At 43.5% G+C, this 439-nt stretch overlaps 1 protein-coding gene across 1 annotated transcript; it reads right to left on the reverse strand.

Moving 5' to 3' along the window:
- Positions 1-5: 5 nt before the first annotated feature.
- Positions 6-433, reverse strand: LOC109131922 (protein FAR1-RELATED SEQUENCE 9-like; the record flags this gene model as incomplete). The annotated part of the gene is made up of 1 exon (XM_019243093.1): positions 6-433. A coding segment is annotated over exon 1 (393 nt), but the record flags the coding sequence as incomplete, so codon positions are not given.
- Between the last annotated feature and the right edge of the window lie 6 nt (positions 434-439).

Below are 439 nucleotides of genomic sequence, written 5' to 3' on the forward strand. Positions count from 1 at the left end.
GATGGAAGAGTAGAAACGTTATTGGCCCTGAACACCGCCAATATGTGCCTACAAATAATCCCTGAATACTCAAACATTTGACAGCTGCAAATAGCTTTCACCTCAAGAGCGTCAAAATTGACCGTATGACCTTTGTGAACTTCTCCGAACTTAGCCACACGGTAAGTGGTGTGAGTTCCTGAATCACTAATCCTACTTGCAGGATTTGCAAGGGTCTCAACAAACTCGTCCTGGAACTTGTTGAACGCTGCCCTTGTATACAGGCTAGCAGCTTGCTTTTCCATGGGAGAGGGAGTTTTCATAACTGGAGTAGAGTGAATTGCTTCATAATCTGCTTTCAGTTCTTTCTCACGCCAGCTATCAATTGCTTTATCATGCTGTTGTATGAGCGTTTGCATCGTAGTTGATGCATCTACAAACCCTTGGAAGAATGAGTTCA

The sequence above is a fragment of the Camelina sativa genome, unplaced genomic scaffold (genome assembly GCF_000633955.1).
Source record: "Camelina sativa cultivar DH55 unplaced genomic scaffold, Cs unpScaffold08209, whole genome shotgun sequence".
NCBI classification, from domain to species: Eukaryota; Viridiplantae; Streptophyta; class Magnoliopsida; order Brassicales; family Brassicaceae; genus Camelina; species Camelina sativa.